General features: G+C 45.0%; 1 gene segment (V, D, J or C); it reads right to left on the bottom strand.

The window, feature by feature from the left end:
* Positions 1 to 25: 25 nt before the first annotated feature.
* LOC129339982 (Ig mu chain C region secreted form-like) lies at positions 26 to 18,466 on the bottom strand. The segment is given in 6 exon segments: positions 26 to 511; positions 717 to 1,049; positions 3,263 to 3,580; positions 4,689 to 4,994; positions 16,730 to 16,823; positions 18,353 to 18,466. Coding segments are annotated over 6 exon segments (1,560 nt in total).
* Between the last annotated feature and the right edge of the window lie 374 nt (positions 18,467 to 18,840).

Here is an 18,840-nt window from a genome sequence, read left to right as displayed (position 1 = left end):
TTTAGATATCCAAAATTACCTATCCTTTGCACTAATGAACAGCTAATCAGGCGAGATGTAATGAAGGGAGAAAAAGATGACGAAACCAGGGGATGGAGGAAAAATAGCAACAATGGTTAGTGGCAAGTGGTGGTGGTGTCGGAGAGTACCAGGGAGACGTTGACAAGGGTGGGTTTACCCGTGTTCTTGTCTACGGTCTTCTGAGTCGTCTGGAGGGGAAGCGCCTCGTGTCCCACCACGCAAGTGTAATGGTCTCCAGAGTTCCAGTCTTGCTCAATGACATTAATTGTGCTGGAGGTGAAGTACCGCTCAGGGGTCTTGGATTCCTGTATGGGACGGCTGGTGAAGAACTCTGAATCTCCCACGGGCTCGTCATTCCGGAGCCATTTCACAAAGAATTCATCGGGGTAGAAACCTTTCAACAGGCAAGTGAGGGTGGCTGTTTCCTGCAATGCCAGTTGCTCCGGGGGAGGGGGGAGGACGTAGACAGCGGGAGCTCTGGGAGTGCCGCCTGGATGGTGAAAAGAAGAAAGGGTTAGTCAGCAAAATGGAGTAAATTAGAACTTTAATGTAGTTTCACATGAAGGAAATAAATAATGATTCAGTTGGCATTTCCAGTCTAATCTGGAGGGTGCCATGCTAAGACAACTGCTTAAAGCAATGACGCCGAGCATTCTTTCATCTTTGGGGAGGCATGATAGAAAATAGGTACCCACCATGAACCTTTTTCAGTGTTTTTATGACAGCTGTGGGGAGAAGGGGAAGAGTCACTTTGCACTTGAAGGTATCCCCGCTGTCCCACTCTTCTTTGCAAACGGTGGCTGTTGCTTCCACAAATAAGAGCTCACTGTTTTCTTGCTGCTTAGGCTGCCCAATGACGGTCTCCAGTTCTTTGTTGTCAGATGCTCTTATCCAGGTGACGTTCAGTTCTTCAAGGTCCTGCTCATCGGGTATATTGGAGATTCTGCAGGTCAACTTGGCCGACTTGGTCAGGAAAATATCAGCGAAGGATGGCGGGATGGTCTCCACATGGACTGCATTGCCACAGCCTGAAAAAAGGAGGAGAACATGGAAAAGAGAACATGGTGCTGTATTAATGCGTATTACTGAACGTGTACCTGCTTCAAATTGTAGCCTGCAGAACATTGCCTCAAGGGGGGGGGGCTTCCACTGTGGTTCTCACATGGGCTTAGGGCTAGAAAATGGAGCCTGCAAGTTAAGCTAACAGCAGTGGCAGTGAGCTATGCCAAGGGCACGGTGGTGAGTCTTTAAGCAGCCATGGAATGCAGACCCACTCCTCCATAAAGCCCTTCTCAGGCTGATTAAACTGGAGGGCCATTCTTCCCGAGGACTTTGGAGCTTCCTCTCTGAATAATCTGTCCATACTGAACTACCCAATTGGATGGGAGACCTCCAACTAAGACCAAGGTTGCAGAGGCAGGCAATGGCAAACCACTCTTGTTAGTCTCTTGCCATGAAACCCCCCTAGGGGTTGCCATGAGTCAGCTGTGACTTGAGGGCACTCTCCACCACCCATGAACTACCCCGTTCTCCAAGATAATAAGCAATGGACTGACCCCAGCTGGTTCCTCCCCTTGTCTTAATGACTGTACAAGAAGATTTCTTGTTATTCACCCAGCTTTAGGTCTCTCTCCAACCCTCCTCTGGGAAGCATTTTTAACTTTTATGCAGTCCAGGAAAACACCCATTTTCAATATCAGCCTCCACCCCACTTTAAACTTGGATGGTTCTCCAGAATCAGGTTTTCTGATAGCTGCAATGCAGAACAGGATGTAGCAGGTGATCAGCCTTGTCATAGACCCATCCTCCTCCCAGAGACAGACACCTGTCACTTCCAGTCTTCTGTTCTCTTATCATTGCCCCACATTATGTCCAGCACGTTCCAGATCACGAACATCTGTACTATAAGCATACCCCACAAATTCCCAATACTTTGCAGCAGTTTCTCCAGCTATTGCCCCTGTGTGGCACACGTTCCTTGGAGATACGAGCTGATCTCTGTCTCTCCATTTCTTCTTCTGCTCTCCGCCTCAGCATTTCCAGTCTCTGCAGGACAGGTCATATGCTTTCATTTCCCCCCTTGTTTATTTTTTTTAGGTGTCAGGTGTTGAGTTTAGCTTTTTTATTCTCTCTCTCTGTGTGTGTGTGTTTACAAGCTTGTTTGGATTCTTGTGTGCCTCTTGCCATTCCCATGTTCTATCTCTTTCATAATAAAGATTCTAATTGCATTCTGTCTTCTGTGTACTTGTATCTGGAAATCACTGCACTCTGATAGAAGGCACTGCCCAGATCTGTGACCCTGGTTTAAATAAGTTGATGTATTTGGTATACATAATAATATGATCCCATAATTTGTCTGTACTTGTCACCGAAAAGGGGGATGCTCCAATAGTCAAGGAGCAGACATTATTTGAGTAACACAAATACTCAACACATGTAGGAGTCTGTGACGATCAACAATGCCTTGGAGTGTCTCCCCAGTTCTTCGCACACTTAGAAGATAGCACCCTAAACATAAAAGGCAAACTGTGTTGCCGACGATGCACCTTTTATCCTGGTGCGCCTATGCAGGAGCACCAGGCTAAAAAGTGCGTCATGGCCAATACGTCCTCCAGAGGCTGGTGCAGTGGTGGGATGGTCAGGTGAGCCGTCCCTTCCCTATGGAAACTGGCGCCGTGGCGGGAAGACCAGGAGAACCAGTCTGTCCCTCCAGAGGCAGCACTGTTTTCTAGGGGCTGTTTTTTTAAAAACGGGCTCTGTTGCTAGTGAATTTAAAAATAAGATGTTTCTTACAGTAGAATAAAGGAAAGCACATTTGCAGATGCTGACTGAAAGAAGAAAGTAGGCTTTTATGGCACTTGGGTGTAGCTTGGTGCTGGTCAACTGATGCACCTCAGGTGTGGAGCTGAGGAGGTAACTTGTGCTCACAGGACAACTAACGGTGGCTGCATAGAAATTAGAGTGCACTGGGGAGAAGCTCAGAACCAAGATAATCAATCCTTCAACCAAGATGGAATCCATCAACCAGAAGACGGTATGGGTGTGGAGGCAGATTGAGAGGGGAGGGAGGCCTTCCTAGGCCCAGTGGACCGTAATGGAAACTGGTTGTGCATTTCTGGATGAACAACCCTGGTGTAACCTCCATGACACTGAAAGACCTCTCCCCTACTTTTCTCTTTTCTCTCCTTAATCCATGCTGAGCAGCATGAACCCAGTCAAACCCCAGCTAAGCAGTTATTACCTCTGCATTTTGTGGCATTTCTTTCCACTGTGGAACCTTGGTGGATCACCTGGCAGGTGTATGTCTTCCCCTCTTTCCATTCTAGTTGGGTAATATTGGCTGTGCTGGTGGTGCTGAAGGTGTCCCCGCTGGCGTCTTTCTTGGGGGCCTCAGTGTGTGCAGGCAACACCCCGGATTGCCCATCTACCAGCCAATTCACTGTGACCGTGCTAGGGTAGAAGCCCGAGATAAGGCACACAAGCTGAATAGTGGCATCGTCTGAGTTGCGGTTGCAGGAGGAATGGAGGAGGCGGACGTCCGGGGTCTCTTGCGAGCAGGCTGAAAGGAAAGGAGGTACATGAGGAGTACGCGTGCTCCCTTTCTGACGATCTAGGGTGTACCTCAGACTCTCTGAGCTCCAGCTTAATATAATCACAGAGGAAAAGCATTGTGACATATGTGGGGGCATCAGGATCAAGGGACATCCAGACTGAGAGGCCACGATGCCTCCTTCTGTGTCTTCCTGATTTGGCCACAATGCTGCTCAAGCCTGGAACATCCTCACCATCTGTGCTCATCGGACTCACTTTTCTGCTGTGACTCTTTCCTCAAAAGCTGCCTTTGCTCTAAAAGAGTGAAGCATCACCTTGTTTACTCCTACCCAAGGAAGGGCAGGACAGTGGCTCCCCACATTTTGCATGCAAGACAATTTGGGCTAAGGAATGCTCCTGCACAACACAGCCGTCCATCAGTTTGACTCAAATAGTATAAATGCTTCAATGTTAAGTGCAAGCATGTGCATTGGTGAGCATAGTATAATTCTGTATAGGAATTATAAAACTTAACAGAAGACAAAAGAAATCTGGACAAAAATATTAAACCTCAAATGTATTCCAGTTCAAGCCATTGAGTACTACTGAAACTTTCCGCCTGCAGTGAAATTTGAAATGGCTCTCTTGGTACTACTCAGACATAATTGGCTCCAGGCTCAGTCCTGATGCTTCCGTTCTTATCTAGTACCTCGTGTAGATTGTAAGCCACATGGGGCAGGGACCGTTACTTGGGCTTGCAGTGCTTAATTTGCTGCTGGTAACAGACAACAGTTAGGTAGCACTATCTGAAATGGTTTGGTGGACCCTACCCCATTCTACCACTCTGTTGAGCAAAATCAAGTGATTAATTAATTAAAATAGGAACCCTCCCCACTTTTCCATTTGGCTCATGTTTGTAGCCTTCCTCCAGTCTACAGAGCTTCTGCCAACTTAAGTTCCTCTTCTATTTGAGGAAGAGTCACTTAATTCGGTGGACAGCTGTTTGGAGGATGTTTAGATGCCCTCCACTGTAACTATTTCCTATCTCACCATTAATACAATCATCTTCCTTCTTGCCTATCTATAACTCCTTAAAAGAAGGTGAATGGAAGCGACAAGGATCCTGCCAGGCTCACCTTCGATCTGTTTGTTGATTCTGGTGCTGGTAGCCGCGTGTTCAACATTGCATTGGAAAGTCTGGGACTGCAAGCTGGAGGCTGGGACGGTGAGCTGGCTAGTGAAGGTGTAGGTGCCACTGGATGATTGCCGTACTGCAGGGAAGTTCTGAATGCCGGAGGTGATAGCTCCTGAATTCCATTGCACTGTGGCTGGTTCAGGGAAGTAACCCGTTATCAAGCAGCCCACGGTCTTAATTGAGGTGGGGTCTTGGCAGCATGGGGATAATGGGAACACAGATGGGGCTGTGGATGTTGGTGGGGGTTCTGAAAGAAAGAGACAGGGCGTCGATGTGCTACCCATATAGGTATGTACACATTTCCAAGAGCTAAAGGTAGCTTACCAGACAGCATTTTGTCATCTCCACAACTGCTCTGTAGGATAGGTTGAAACGAGAGAACTTTCATGCACAAATAGCTGCAGAATTCTGCTCGAAAGCATTCAAATCTACCTGGAATTAAGAGGACTGCAAAATTTTCACTGCTGCTTTTCATAAAGAGGTAGCTTGTGCATGGAAACTACTGAACTGTACAAAGTATCGTCCAAACGTTTTAGGTTTATTTTTTTAAAATTTATTTGTGCCAAGCAAAACAAACAAACAAACACCAATGCTGGCAAATCTATACTTACGTGTCTTTAAATGGTCTCCTAATATCTAATAATAAGTCCATAAGCAATTGTCGTCTATACTCAATACCTTCAAATGCTGACAAGTTTATAAGATTCTCAATCCAATTAATTATGGGAAGTGGGCTTGTCTCTTCTCAATGCTGTAGTATAAGTCTTTTAGCAATTGTAAGGGCATAGAGGGGCCATTTTCATTGGGCATCAGTTAGGCTCCATGAGACAGGTGAATAGTTTAAAAGTACATAAATATCACCCAAAGGTTTATTATCACAATCACAAGGATGTAGAAACTTATATGTTTGTGTGTGTGTGGTTTTTTTAAAAAAAGTGACAACTGATAGTTGTACAACGTTGATTTCTCTGCAGAATATCCATGGCCCTCACGGCAGCTCTTGCCACACTGATTCTCTTTGAATTTTGTCTAATTCGTAAGCTCTTGACTTTACTCCTATGCATGAACTGCCCTTTCATCCTAATTCAATTAATTTCAAATCAATCAGATAGTACTTGCATGTGAAACTGAAAATGTAGTGTGATAGGAGATCATTTAAGAGCCCCGTGGCGTAGAGTTGTAAGCTGCAGTACTGCAGCCCAAGCTCTGCTCATGGCCTGAGTTTGATTCTGGAAGAAGTCAGGTTCAGGTAGCCGGCTCAAGGGTGACTCAGCCTTCCATCCTTCCAAGGTCGGTATAATGAGTACCGTTTCCTGGGGGTAAAGTGTAGATGACTGGGAAAGGCAAGGACAAATCACTCTGTAAAAAGTCTACCAAGAAAACATTTGGCTGCGATGTCCCCCCCATGGGTCGGTAATGACTCAGTGCTTGCACAGGGGACTACCTTTACCTTTTTTACCTAGGAGGTTATTTATTTTGCATGCCATAACCTCAGTGATGAATGAGGTGGTTAGGTGGAGCTTACAGCAACATCAGAAAGGAGCATGGTTTTGTGGCAAAGAGGAAGGAAGACTGTGATATAGGAGGGGACTGGAGAAGGTGGGCAACACTATCTGCTACTGAAGTGAGACCAGGGTAGCTGTCACAGAGTTGGTAAACCCAGCAGTGGAGGGCTCAGAGGCTAGAAAGCTCCTCTATGCACAAAAATCCTTTACTCATGTGCACGCACATTGTGTCCCATTAACAGAGGCTTAATGGAATGTTATTGCCTCTATGCCAATAAAAACTTCAGCTGCCCAGTTCCCACAGAGAAGCAGCTTGACAGAGAGAAGATTAGCCAGGAGAAGCTTTTCCTACCATTTTACCTCCAGGGAATGAAAAGCTTCACTTGCTGAATTTCTGAGTGTCTATCTGCTGCCAAAAGCTTAGGAGCAATAAAATGCTGGCTCTTGTGTCCACCTCCAGTCCACATGTCCCCTCTTTCATTCTTAGGGGTTTTTTTTTTTTGCCCACCTGAATTCCTCAGTCCTTCAGTCTGTAGGTGCCATGGATTACTGTTCTCCCAAGGTCTCTAAGGGCCAAGCTCCAAGTGACGAATGACACTTGAACAGCAAGTGGATTGAGTGGAGGGCAAGTGAACAGGGAGAAATACACTTGCCGTTCAAGTGTCATTCGTCATGTGTAGCTTGGCCCTAAGTCTTAACTTACGGTGGGTTCTCACATGTCCCTGCTGATGCCCTGTGGCCTTAAACGCCAGATTCTTCTACCCTAGCCAGGGTTGCCAACTGGCCAAAATAACACCCCAGCCTGCTCCTGTGCTTTTAACAGGATCTTTTGTCATTTATCAGTAAGTGAAGTTTTACATAGTATAGACATGAGTATTATCATCTATTGCCCTCTCCCACCATACCTTCTCCAAACCATTCCAGCTCTTTACTTCAATGATATTGCTCATTTGGCCAATGGGCCTTGAGCAATGCCACCCTAAATAGAGCAACAAACAAACAATTTTAAAATGACCGAACGTTTACCACACTTAAAAACCTTTAAATTTAATTACATAGGCAAAAAAATTTGGCAAGAACTATTCCAGCTCTGTTCTCTTATCCATCATTCTGCTGTAATTTTAATTTGTGTGTAAATTGTAATCCGCCCTGAGCCTGCTGTCGTGGGGAGGGTGGAATACAAATCTAATAAATTAAATTAAATTCTGAACAAGTTGGCCCATCTCAGTTCAACAGGGTCTTTGGATAGCCTCTGTCTATGCTTGTATAGTAAAGTTTAGTGGGTGTTCAAGTTTTCAATTGGCCCTGCGGTTATGCCCTTAACACCAGCATATTCTGCACGCATTAACAGGTGATATTGCCCATGTCCGTGCCATGAAATGCTTCACGTGCTAATTTTCTGCAGATCTAAGCCAAAGTCTTCCCCCATCCTCGTATGACATATTACATACTATGTATAATAGGCGTTCATTTATCTGCCCCACGACTGTTGTCACAGTATGATAAACTCTTGATTTTACATAATACATCATACTTAAAGTTACAGGGAATTATCTCTAGTGTATGAATATGATTTAAACAATAAGACTGTAAAATTGGACCGAGGAAATTAACTGAGTGAAAGAATAATAATGTGTGCAAGTAGGACATGTCAGATATATTATCATACATATCACAAGAAATCATCAACCCTCCCACCTAGGCACGTCATTACCAGTGTCAGGGCCATTACATACTGGCAAGAATAACTGTACTTTCCAAGACCTCTGGTTGTTACGTCAGGTCCATAAATACCTTTATCACCACATGGTGTACTTTCCAAGGCCTCAGATTAATGTCTCCTCATACCCATAGCGTCCCTATGCAGCCAGGCAGCTGGTATCTCTTTTTTCCCCTCTTAAATGATCTCAGATCCACCACTAATGCTCAACCTAAATCTGCTAGACTGAATCCATGGTGCATGCCTGTCGAATCCTGAAATCCAGAGAGATTTTCTGGACAGCTGACAATCCTACCAAAGCCCTGTGTCCTTTCCTATTCTCTCACATATTCTAAGGCACATCCCCTGGTGCTAGAAACAAAGTACCATTAGTACAACGCCAGGTTTATCTACTGGTCTAACTACTATGCATGTAGAAGCAACCTGATATAAATTAGCAAGTGACATCCAACAGACCTATTCCTCCACTTCTCCACTGATGAATACATATAGTAGCTTCCAGGCTATACTATCCTTCTGAGCTGAAAAGAGAACCCAGAAAAGTGAGCTTCCTAGAAGTCTTTCTGGAAGCAGCAGAGAATCTCGTACTACGTGTATCTGACTAAGGACTTGGTGCTTTAACCAGATTAGCCCTAGAGCTTTTTTTTCAGCTGGAACGTGGTGGAAAGGAGTTCCGGAACCTCTTGAAAATGGTCACATGGCTGGTGGCCCCGCCCCCTGATCTCCAGACAAAGGGGAGTCTAGATTGCCCTCCATGCTGCCAAGCGGCACAGAGGGCAATCTAAACTCCCCTCTTCTGGAGATCAGGGGGCGGGGCCACCAGCCATGTGACCATTTTCTCCGCAGGCAACCCACTGAGATTCCCAGAAAAAAAAGCCCTGATTAGCCCTACTGACATATTTTCTCTGTCCCTCCATTACTCCCCCCTATCCTTTGCAAAGCATGGAGGGGTTTTTTGCTGCTCTTGACTTTCAAAGAAAAGGAAGGAACCCAGGAATCTGGGTTCTGCAAACACTTCGAGGCTTGTTTTGTATCTCTGCCTACTGCATCAGGTCTCAGATATGAAGCCCCCAAGGAGTGTTAACAGTCCTCGGCAAAGTTTTGGAAATGTTGGTACCTAACAGCTTCCCCAAAGGTAGACACTCAGCTCTGGGAGACAAGAAGGTCAGCAACTGAGTTTCAAAGCAACCACTCTGGAAGTTGCCTTTGGAAATTGGCTCAATGGCTTTCCTGGAGCCCCATGCTCAGCTTGGATTTGACAGTCAGGAGGCTCCTGGTGGAGATTCAGGCTGGAATGTACTTCCAGGCATCACGCCCCACCCTGGCTTTCGTAGAGTCTCCCTGGACGAGACCTCTCATGTAAGGATGCTCAAGTGAGGGGAGACGCAATGTTAGCCTCTCTACGAAGAAACCCTGCTGGCTCTGAAGAGGTACAAATGACAGAGCCTTCCAATCTGACTTTTTACACTACAATTCCTGGCTAACGATGCGTCTCCCTTCACTTGAGTATCCTCATGTAATGCGTCTCGTTTAGAGAGACTCTGAGAGGCTGTTGCTTATTAGGAGACAAGGAACCTTCTTAGCAGAGGATGGGTTTGGAGCAGGTGTTCAGGTAGCTCCTGGCTCCCTAGAGCTTGCTTGCTGCTTATCTGGCTGATGAGGAACTTCCCCAGCTGTGGGTAGGATTTGAAATCTTCCCTAGCTGTGGCCTGATGCTCAGATGGAAAGCTAAGGGCTCCCAGCAGAAAATCTGTCTTGGAACAGGTTTTCAGGTGGCTCCTTTGCTTTACAGTAGCTTCCTAGGAGCTTGCCAGTCTTTGGGGAAGTGAAGAATATTTAGATAGCCTCTAAAATGCTCTGCTAGCTTCCTTGGCGTCTGCTTTTCAGCTGGAAAGTCAGAGTCTCCCACCAGAAAGATCTGGCTTGGAACAGGCGGGTGAGCAGTTCCCTTTCCTCACTAGTTTCTCTGGAGCCTGCTTCTCATCTATGAGCTGGCAAGTCTCCCAGACTTGGAGGAGCCTTTCAGGCAGCCCCCTCATTTAGGAGATGAAGAACCTCCTAGCTTAGCAGCAGGTTTGGAGTAAGCATTCAGGAACCCCCTTATTCCCAGCTAACTCTTGGGGAGTTGGTTGCTCAGCTGGGAGGTGAGGAACCTCTTAGTAGATCATTGCTGTGGGATGGGCTTTCGTGCAGCTCCATTTCTCCCTGATAGCTGCCCTGTAACCTGCAGCTTCTCTGGGTGGTGAGGAGCCACCAGGCTTTAAGGAGCTCTGTTCACTCCCTAGTAGTTTTCCTATAACTTCTGCTCAAGTGTGAGCTGAAAAACCACCCAGCTGAGCACCAGACTATGCTACCAGGAACCCCTTGCCCCAGGCCAGCTCTCCTGGAGCTTGTTGCTCAACTGTGAGGAGAGAGAGACCTCACCTCATAGCAGAGCTGCAGGCTTGGGATGGGCTTTCACATAGCTCCCTGACTCCCTTCCAGCTCCACTGCAACCTGTAGCTTATGTGAGTGATGAGGGGACCTCCTAGGCTGCAGGCAGGATTTGAACTGGACCTTTAGCTCACTGCTAGCTTTCCTCTGATCTGCTTGGCTGAAAAGCCAGGGGCTTCCAGCAGATAATCTAGCATGGAACAGACTTTGAAGTAGATGCTTTGCTCTCTGTTAGTTTTTCTGGAGTCATCTGCTAATCTATGAGATGGCAAACCTCCCAGGCTTGGAGCAGCCTTTCAGGCAGCCCCCTGCCATCTTTCCTGGAGCTTGGTGCTTATTTAAGAGATAAAGAACCCCCTAGCTGTGCACCAGGCTTAGAGTAAGCATCCAGAAATCCCCTTGTTCCCAGCTAATTCCTCTGGAGTTGGTTACTCAACAGGGAGCTGCGGAACCTGTTAGCAGAGCATTGGCCTTGGGATGGGCTTTTATGCAGCCCCATTTCTCCATGCTAGCTGCTCTATAACCTGCAGCTTCTCTGGGTGATGAGGAGCCCCTAGGCTTCGAGGAGCCCTGCTTACTTCCTACTAGCTTTTCTATAGCTTCTTCTCATGTGTGAGCTGAAAAACCTCCCAGCTGAGCATCAGACTAAGCTCTGAGGACCCCCTTGCTGAAGGCTGGCTCCCCTGGAGTTTGTTGCTCATCTGTGAGGTGAGGAACCTCATAGCAGAGCTCCAGGCTTGGGATGGGCTTTCAGATAGCTCCCAGACTCCCTTCCAGCTTCACTGCATCCTTGAGCTTATCTGAGTGATGAGGGGACCTCTCAGGCTGTGGGCAGTGCTGCCTTACCTCACTGCTAGCTTCCCTGTATTTTGCTGCTTAGCATGTAAACCAGGGGGTCTCAGCAGAAAATCTGACTTGCAGCCGGCTTTTAAGCAGTTCTCTTACTCCTTGTCATATATGAGTTTGCCAACTCATCTATGAGTTGGCAAACCTCCCTGGCTTGATGCAGCCTTTAAGGCAGTCCCCCCCACCAGCTTTCCCACTCTTGGTGCTCATCTAGGAGATGAGGAACCTCCTAGCTTAGCCCCAGGCTCAGCTCAGGCATTCAGGAACCCCTTTGTTCCCAGCCAACTCACCTGGATTTGGTCATATGGGAAGTAAGAACTTGGGCTGGATGCCAAATTAGGTTCCCTATCAACTGAATGTTGAGCTAGTTGGCCAAGTGCTTTGTGGAACAAACAAGCCATCCAGTTTTCCCCCAGCTGAGCACTTGGCTTCAGCACAGCTGTGGTCGCTTCTCTCACCTGATCTCTTGCTGCTATAGATCTAAAGCTTTGAAAAGCTTGCATCCCTCCCGTCTGAGCATTGCATGTCCCTTCTGCCTCACCTGTAAAGGACAGACACTGCCTCTCTGTGAGCTGAGCAGGGTGCTGTCCAGAACTTAGGATGGATGCCAGAAATTTGCCAGCTTGTTTCCCAGCTGGTCTTCAAAGACAATAGCCCGAGTGCCAGCGCTGGGGTTCAAAGGGTCTCTAAACCCTTCTGCTTCAACTATAAGTGACCCAAAGTTACTGTAGACTTGAAAAACTTCCTGCTCTCATCTGAGTGAGTGGTGGGTGACACTTGGGACAGAGAAAGTCCCCATCCAACCCCAAACCAGCATTCATACAATAATAAAATCATAGAATCATAGGGCTGGAATGGACCTCCAGGGTCATCTAGTCCAACCCCCTGCACAATGCAGGAAAATCACAAATACCTCCTCTCCCCCAGTGCCCCCTGCTCCATGCTCAAAAGATGGCAAAACACTGTCAGGATCCCTAGCCAAACTGGCCTGGGGAAAATTGCTACCTGATCCAAAGGTGGCAATCAGCATTACCCTGGGCATGTAAGAAGGGGCCAGGAAAACTAAGCACTGATGCAACCCTTCCTGCCCTCCCTCTCATGATCACTCTAGGTTCACCAAATCACCATTGTTGTCAGATGGCCATCTAGCTTCTGCTTAAAATCTCCATCACCTTCCAAGGAAACAAACAATGCATTCACACAATTCAGTTCACCTAAGAGCTGTGCAGTTTCCCCAGTAGAATGGTGGATGCCAAGTGGGGCTAGGATGGGATGTACTCAAGTAGACCCTTCAACCATCCTGCTGCTGTGGACATGGGTGCCTCTCCTTGGAGTTCTGGGTCCCAAGATGTTCAAGGCATCCATGTTGCATATCCCTTCTGCGTCACCTGTAAAGGACAGGGACTGCCTCCCTCTGAGCTGAGCAGGGTGCTGTCCGGAACTTATTTTGATGTATATTTATTCTGCCTTTTCTCTAAGGAGCTCAAGGTGGCATACCCCTACATTAGGGTTAAGCTAGCATGGCGAAGCGGGGGCTTTGAAGCTAGGTCCCCCAGGTCCTAGGCTCTGATATTCTAACCACTGCTCCATGCTAGCTTCTCCTCCCAGGTTCCCTGCCTTTGGTGTCAGACTTCGGGCCAAGCTACAAGTGACGAATGACACTTGAACAGCAAGTGGATTGAGTGGAGCGCAAGTGAACAGGGAGAAATACACTTGCTGTTCAAGTGTCATTCGTCACTTGTACCTTCGCCCTTCCTCTCACTTTTGGAATCAACTGTACTGTCGGTTCAGAAAATTAATTTGATGTACATTATCACTGTTAAAAAGCCAGTGAACTGTACAACAAACAAAATCATTATCCTGTCAATGATGCAAGTCTTCTTGAGCCACGAGCTTACTTCATATAATTAGGCAGTTAATTAAAAGTGATTCCCCTCTCCCTAAGTATTTCAAAGAGGTCCACTAGTTATTTGATATCCAGCTTTTTCACTTCTTCATTTTCCTGAAGAGCTCAGCTGGGGTTGTTCTCTGGGGAAGCTGCTGCTAAGTTATCTCCCTGTCTCCTCCAGTCCTTACATGAACAAGTTCTTACTCAGGACACCCACTTTCCCCCACCTTCCAAAGTCTCTTGTAAGCCAAGACTCATGCTGTGAAGTCAGAAATCAGGACACGAAACCAGAACACAAGTAGAAATTGTGGGTCTCATCCCCTCCCTTTCTGCAAAAGGGGCTTATTACAGAAACCTGTTCCTCTCCACCTTCTCTTTGTCTCTATCTTCCCAATGCACAAGAAATACAAAATGAAATCCTATTTTACTCACCAAGCGAAAGGCTGTAGTCGACTGAAGAAACTAGGCCTCTGCTGGCTGTGTCTGTAGAGATTTCTGTATTTTAAGGGGACCTATGGAGACCCTTCGTTGTGGTCTCAAAAATGGCATTGAAAGAAAGAAGATTGCAGTTTTTGATGTGCTTATTGTTGTCGGGAAAGTCTGAATGATTTGACTGAGGTTTTAGGGGTGCTATAATTGAGCTTCAAAAGGGGCAACCTGTGCCCACACTGGACTTCCTCTTTTTCTCCTGTTGTTTTTTTTTTACTTGTTTGCTTCATTTCAAAATCCACAAAATCAGTTTTTGAAAAAACTACACATGCATTCGCACACATGCACAAGGGAATGGACTTACCAGAGTTGGCGGAGATTTGTTGGACCAAACACCCACCGCTTATCTTATTAGTGTTTGTGCTCTAAATGTATCTGTCACTTCTTTCCGATGACACTCAATGGTCATAAAAGCATTGAGAAGTCCAGACTATAAAAGAAATTTAGTCTAGCTTCCTCAGGTTTGGAAGCCAGTGGAGGCCGCATCTTCTGCTCTTCAGGGCAATGGTCTAAAACAATCGTGATGCTGCAAGTTCTGTTAATGGAGCTTTCAGTATCTGTTTCCCCCCAAAACTTGGCATGTTGGGGCCTAAATTGGATAGGGATCATGGCGTGAGGGGAAGAGGATTAAGATTTGCCCTCCATGCCACCTTCCTGATATGAGATGGCCATGTGGAGCTCCTGTTGGCCCCAGTATAACAAATAGGTATGGAAATTCCTGGAAATTTGGGTGTACAGCCTGGATGGTGGGGAGGAGTGCCAGAGAACTCATCCTCCAAAGCAGCCATTTTCTCCATGGGAACTGATCTCTGTACTCTGGAAGACAGTTGTTATTCTGGGAGATTTTCAGGCCCTACCTAGAGGCTGGCAACCCTAGAACAAATTTTGTGTAAGGTTGTATTAGTGTAAGATTGTTTTCTTAATGAGACAAGACAAGTAATAGCTCTCTGTTACACATTCAGTTTGGGAAGATGGTTAAATGCTCTTTTCTTGTACCAGTCCACATTGACTCATTGTGTGTCTGAGGTTTACAGAAGGAGGAAGGAAGGAACGAACGAATGAACGAACAGACTGCACGGAACTCTCAAACTATTTGAACCTTCATGTATGAAGACAAAGCGGGCAGCAATTCTAAGCAGGTCTACTTGAGTCTCTCTACACATTACGCATCACATGTTTGATATCAGATCCTCCTGAACTGCTAAATGTACCCCAATTTCCCCCACCTCCCACATCCATTCATTGAAATGCAGATCTTGACACTTTCTCACACCTTAAAGAAATGCAAATTGGCAATTGAAAGGAGCCTACATTACTTGTTCTCGCAGCAAAAACAGAGTGGAATTGGCACTTAGCCCTTTGGAATCAATTGCAGATACAGTCACAAAAGGGAGCTCCCGTGAAATCGGCACTCATGTGCATTGAGCATGATCAGCCTGATCATGAATTGAGGACTAGACATACAATGCTGAACTTGAGCATCCTTAGGTACTTAGTAACATGTAGAGAGACTCCTTAAGTCTATTCAATGGGTCTTACACAGGAAAGTGTTCTTAGGACAGCACTGTTGACTATATCATAAGAAATATCTCAGAGAAATGCCATGGTAGAGATAGGGGGACTAAATGATATGCTATAGGGTACTGTCTGCTGATGTAGATATGTGCCCTCTAGGGAGTTTCCACACTGCTAAACATGCCATGGAAATTAGTTATGCTTTGTTTCAGATAGATTTCATCTCTGTGCTTGGCTTTATGTTTGTTTAAAAACTTTGTGCTACCGTTCCCTGTTGTATCTGTTTCCCTGAATGCCCCGACTGTTGTCCATTATTTGTATTTTGCTCAATGAATGTTGTAGCTGTTCATTATATTGTATTTCCACACCCACTTTGTAACCTGCCTTGATTATGTTGTAGCTGTTGATTGTATTATATTTCCACTCATACTTTGTAACCTGCCTTGGACCTCAGTGAGAAAGGTGAACTATAAATAATGATAATGATAATGATAATGATAATGATAATGATGCATAAATAACAGGCATTGTTGCCCCTGGCTGTTTGAGAAATTTGGCGTTCATTTATAATTTACATCTTGGTCATGTATCTTTCAGCCGAAATGTACAAGAGATTTGAATCCAAAAGCTATATAAAATGCTGTAATAAGAAAGTTACAATTAAAAATAACAGAATTAACAAGGGAAGTAATGTGTTAATCAAGAATACAACTTTATTATGATACATTCAATCACAGTAAATATGTCCAGTCCTCTAGTTGCTGTGTGCAGTGACCCCACGTTGGTTGTTCCTGAATATAGAAGAGAAATGTCTTCTTTATAGCTCTAGACTAGGCACACACCAAAAGGTAGAATAAAATATGACCACCAGAGAGACAGAGAAATACAAATGAACAAAACAGAAGCAAAATTGCACGATGTAAGTTGGATGGATTTAAAATGTTAATACCTATCAAAAGCTATTTCTATACAAAATGGCTTCATAGTACTAAGAGATAAAGCAAATGAATAATGCAACTTCTCCAATCATCTCACAGTAGAAGAAAGAGAGGTATAAGCCTTGATTACAACACCAATGACAGAAATTGTAAGCGTAGAATGTGATTCCTTTGTCCATAGATCTTCAGTGTTGCTATTTCCTATGGAATTTGGCAATGAAAAGAAGCAAGAGAATAATGAAAATCCATTTTCTCAGAAAAATCAATGAAGAGGGTCTTTACTCGGCTGATGATGAAAGAAAATGAAAGATAATGGAGTCTGGCTCCTTTAGTTAGGATCGGTCATTATTTGAAGATTGTTGGATTTACTATTTCACCTGGAATTGGGAAAGAAGACTATTAATAAGGAAAATGTTACAGAATTTTCTTTGCAACCTCTCTTTCATCTGGCTCACTGTCACTTTTTGCCAATAGGTCCCAGTGGCATTAGAAGTCATTCATAAAGTACAGGTGAGGGGTTGGGGGGTGGGGTCAGTGTTGGCAAATTCCATGATGAATGGGCTATTCCTCTTTATTCACAATAGAAGTGGGCACGGACTGGAAAAAACCCACAGGCTGTGGGTCCGTGGTCTGTGGCATTTCACGGACCATAGACAACAAACTTTTCACAGTCCAGTGCCAGTTCGTGAACGGACTGGTTCATCGGTCCGGCTGGCACTGGGAGAGCAGGCCTGCTAGTCAGCTGGAGCAAGGGGGGATTTAAATATTAAAACGCTCCCGGTGCCATTTGCCAGCGATGGTGGGAGCAATGGTGGGAGCTCTAACCCCCCTGGTCCCCCTGGGCCTGTCAGTCAGCTGGAGTAAGGGGGGATTTAAATGTTACAGTGCTCCTGGTACCACTTGCCAGTGGGACGGGGAGGCTTTAACGGACCACGGACCAACGAACTAGTGAAAAGTCCATGGGGTCCGTGGAAAACAGGCATCCCATGACCCACCGGTTCACAAACACCGAACCGGCTTGGATTTGAAGAGATATTTAGGAGTCCTTCATCATCTTCTTCAGTGACTACAATCCAATCGAGGTAAGCTTTGGATGATAAATGGAACAATGGCCTTTTAAAAACTTTCCTCTTGTTTAAAAAAGTCACACCTGAGCTGCATTTACTCTGAAGAATTCCAAGTTACATGGTGAGCTGCTTGGAGATGGGGAAGGTGAGAAAAGATCCACTCTGCTAACTCCTTCAGTGAACACTTCTGCTGCATTTGACCCATTTGTTTCTCGCCACAATCAACTGAGCTATGCTCTATTACTGATGAGTATTGAGGCTAGTTCCTTAGCACAGGGGAAGAGTTTCTCCCTATAATTTGAGCATCATTCCTATTTTGGAGTTAATTTTGCTAACTTTTGGAGTTAGGAGTTAATTTTGGAGTTAGGAGTGAATTTTGATAGCTTCTGTTTAGACTTGGAGTGACCTTGAATTTTCTATAGAATATTTATTCTGTGGAATAAATAAAATAAACGAACCTCAGGTAACAAGCAAAGGTAAGAATTCACAAGGAAACAAATGAATTAATTAGGAATACAACTTTACTACAATATTGTACATGCAACCACAATAAATATGACTAATGCTCTAGTTTCTGAGCACATTGATGTTCTGTTTATTGTTAAATGTGAAGTATCCTCTTTATGACTTTAAGCTAGATATAAGACAAAAACTGAAATAAAATATGTCTGCCAGAGAAGCACAGGAAACACACACACACATACACACAATAGTACTATATATGCTCAATGGATTTAAAATGTAAACGGCTGTATCAAATTACAAATGGAGTCTTAAGACTGTGATAAATAAAGTGGATAATGTAGCACGTCCAATAAATCCTCTTAAAAAAAGAACGGAGAGGTATTAATTCCTTTATCGAGCTGGTGATCAAAGAAAATGATAGAAAGTGGAATCTGCCTTCTTTAGGGAGCTCACTGGCCATTGTCTGAAGTCCATTGTCTTTGTTATTTCACCTTGAATGGGGAAAGAAGAATAAGAATTAGTGCGATCTTAAAGGCAAAATGTTAAAAACCTACCCACCCTTTTGTGATCTCTGTCACCATTTGGTAAAACAATATGTTTTCCAAGGGTATGAAAAGTCTTTTTTAAATTCTAGATGAGGATTTAGGAGTTAGTTTTGGTAACTTCTGTTTTGAACGAGGTGACCTAGTGTCTGTCTATTTCATTCAATATCCATGCCTTCCCCTCCCATTTATCTTACCTTGATGACAGTCACAATGGCACTGTAGAAGATGCTCACGAGGAAGAGGACAATGAAGGTAGAAAGGATTGATGAAATGTTTAGGAGTCCTTCGTCATCATCAACCATCACCATCCCGTTAAGGTAAACTTTGGACGAGAAACAGCAATCGATTGCTTTAGAAGTTTGGGGGAAAAAAAAGAGAGGTCTTATTGTAGCTTGACATACATTGGATCCTGCCGGCTTTTCACCTAGTCTTGCCCATTTCCCATCCTCACTAGAGCCACATGCCACATTGATTTTGGACATGCAGCTCCCACGATCTCCAGTAGCCTTTTTTGGTGTTCAAATGGATTCCCCTTTCTTTCGCCTGCTGAAAAACAGGTTGGATCCAACCCATAGAAAACAGCAGACAGTAACATACCACGGCACCCAGCTAGTTCATAATATCTATTTACTAGAATCTTAACAATTTCCAACTCACAGGACTGTTGGATTCATTTAATGTA

Source organism: Eublepharis macularius, chromosome 12 (assembly GCF_028583425.1).
Source record: "Eublepharis macularius isolate TG4126 chromosome 12, MPM_Emac_v1.0, whole genome shotgun sequence".
In the NCBI taxonomy this organism is placed as follows: Eukaryota; Metazoa; Chordata; class Lepidosauria; order Squamata; family Eublepharidae; genus Eublepharis; species Eublepharis macularius.
Note: the sequence above shows the minus strand (reverse complement) of the source record. Positions and strands in the feature narration are given on the sequence as shown.